The following is a 2,332-nucleotide window of genomic DNA, read 5'->3' as shown; positions in this document are numbered from 1 at the left end:
ATTATTATTATTTAAATATATAATAGTCAAAAAAACATTACAAACATCCATAATTAAGAAGAATGAAATTACTATTTTATAAAAGATTTCTTGTTATATTGAAACTATTCTTACATTAACCAAAATATATTGAAGTGCCAAAATCTTCATGCTTAAATATTTTATTTATTATGTGTTGTTATAATTAATCTTTTTATTATAAGGAGTAATAAAAGTTTAATCTAAAAAGTTCTATAATTTAACTTGTTCAGCAAACTCTAGAAACAATTTAGTGAATTAAATTATACAATTACTTTTATAAACTCTCTGTTATTCATGAATATGAAAATAATAAACTTGTTATTCTATTTATAATTTTCATACAATATTTATATTTTCCATTAAATCCATTGCAATCTAATTATTACAAGCTGGTTATTAAATTAATAAATTAGATAAAAATTATTGGGTGAAGAAAATTAATAGAATGGAAGAAATAATCTTTTAAACTTATTAAAATATAACCCAATTAATTTTGAATATTTCTTTATATCCATAAATGTTTTATGATAATGGCAATAAAATTAAAGGCTTTTGATAGAGACATAAAATTCAAATACAAATATTCACGTATATCTCTTTCTCTAACTAACTTAAATTATAACAATGAACAGAATTTTGAAGAATACAAAAAAACTTATTCATATTAACTTTTATATGAAATTGTTCACAGAAATGAACTTTACCATTCCTGTAATTAGTAATGGTACTGAACCTATCATACAAACACATTTTCATATAAACACCTAATTTCAATTCTTTTATAAAATTCTTATTACATTCTTGATAATCAATTTTCATAAATATTATCTGAAATTGAAAAGTTTATTCACTCTATTCTTATTGTTTGAGTAATTAAAATTCATAGTGTATAAGATATTAAGAAGTCTTTTGTATTGATAAAACTAACTCAACTTCTCCGAATAACATGATAATAAGTGATTTAGTCCTATTAGAGTAAGAACATTTTTATGTCATTCAAATGGAATTTGAATTAATACATTTTCTCCTTGAATTAATATTGATTTGTATGTATTAATGAATTGAAATAAATAACTTCTAAAACAACTAAAATTCTATTTCATTGAGTCTACAAATATTTTTACAATTCAAAATGATGCTATTAAATTTGAAACTCTCGATTGAATTAACTTCTTTCTTTTAATCATTAACTAAATTCTTACTGTAATAAAACATTAATCCTCTATTACAATCACTGAAAATGTTAAATCGGATTAAGTTGCTAAAAAAGTCTTCTAGTACAACTAATACTCTTTTTTGTTAAAAGATAAGTAACACACCCTTAATAACACCTACAATACAATACAATTATCAAAATAACTTAAATTTATGCAAAAATTAAATATACTAATAACAATATATTATTTAGACAAAGTGTTGTGTGTTTAAGAGATGAATAAACTTATCTCTACTAGACACAATAATGTTCTAAATTTTAAATAAATGATTGCTGAAGTTCTTATATCCATAAAGAAATTATTATTCACATATTTTCAATTCAATTATCTGATGAAAAGGATATTTAATTTAGTCTATTTTAGTTCAGTCACACTCTTATATTAATTTTAATAAAGAAAGGTTCAACCACTAACAAAAGAAAATAAAACAGAAGTACTAACTCAGTTTGTCTTCTATAATCTCAGTAAATGTTAATAAATATATTTTCTCCTAATAACAAAAATGATTCTTTTGGATATAAAAGGTGGATTTTATCATTCACTATCACACAGTGATTCACAAGTCATATTATTGTACTCAAATTCTAAATAACGACCTTTCATTCTGAAAGAACATTTATCAGAGTCAAAAGGAAACTAAAGAAGAAAAGAAAAATGTGGATTTTTTATTGAAAAAGAAACGTTTCATCGTCCGAAACGAGAAAAGAAGAAACAGAAGAAACAAAAATAAAACAAAAATAAAACAAGAAAAAAACCCTCGAATTTTTTAACGTGATTTGCTTTTAAAAAATAAGAAAGAAAAGGAAAATAAAAGTGACGTGGATAATAAGAAATTAATGAATATACAAAACAACATTCATTATGTCTGAAACCACACCTTTCCAAATTCCTACTACTGGAGATCTTCATTGGTTTAAAGTACCACCAAAAGTATTCTTTGAACCATTTTCTATTAGATATCTTGCAGAGCTTAAAGACTTGAGTAAAATCTTTATTGTATCTGATCGTATGATTTATAAATTAGGATATGTTGAAAGAGTTATGGAGGTATTAAAAAGAAGAAGAAACCAAGTTGAGATTGAAATTTATATTGA

General features: G+C 22.6%; 1 protein-coding gene across 1 annotated transcript; it reads left to right on the top strand.

Moving 5' to 3' along the window:
• Nucleotides 1–2,099: 2,099 nt before the first annotated feature.
• On the top strand, nt 2,100–2,332 carry ENU1_012950 (alcohol dehydrogenase, putative; the record flags this gene model as incomplete). Its single annotated transcript, XM_008856727.1, has 1 exon — nt 2,100–2,332. A coding segment is annotated over one exon (186 nt), but the record flags the coding sequence as incomplete, so codon positions are not given.

The sequence above is a fragment of the Entamoeba nuttalli genome (genome assembly GCF_000257125.1).
Source record: "Entamoeba nuttalli P19 unplaced genomic scaffold asmbl_2181, whole genome shotgun sequence".
In the NCBI taxonomy this organism is placed as follows: domain Eukaryota; phylum Evosea; order Mastigamoebida; family Endamoebidae; genus Entamoeba; species Entamoeba nuttalli.
The sequence above is the reverse complement of the archived record's forward strand: the minus strand, read 5'-3'. Positions and strand labels throughout refer to the sequence as shown.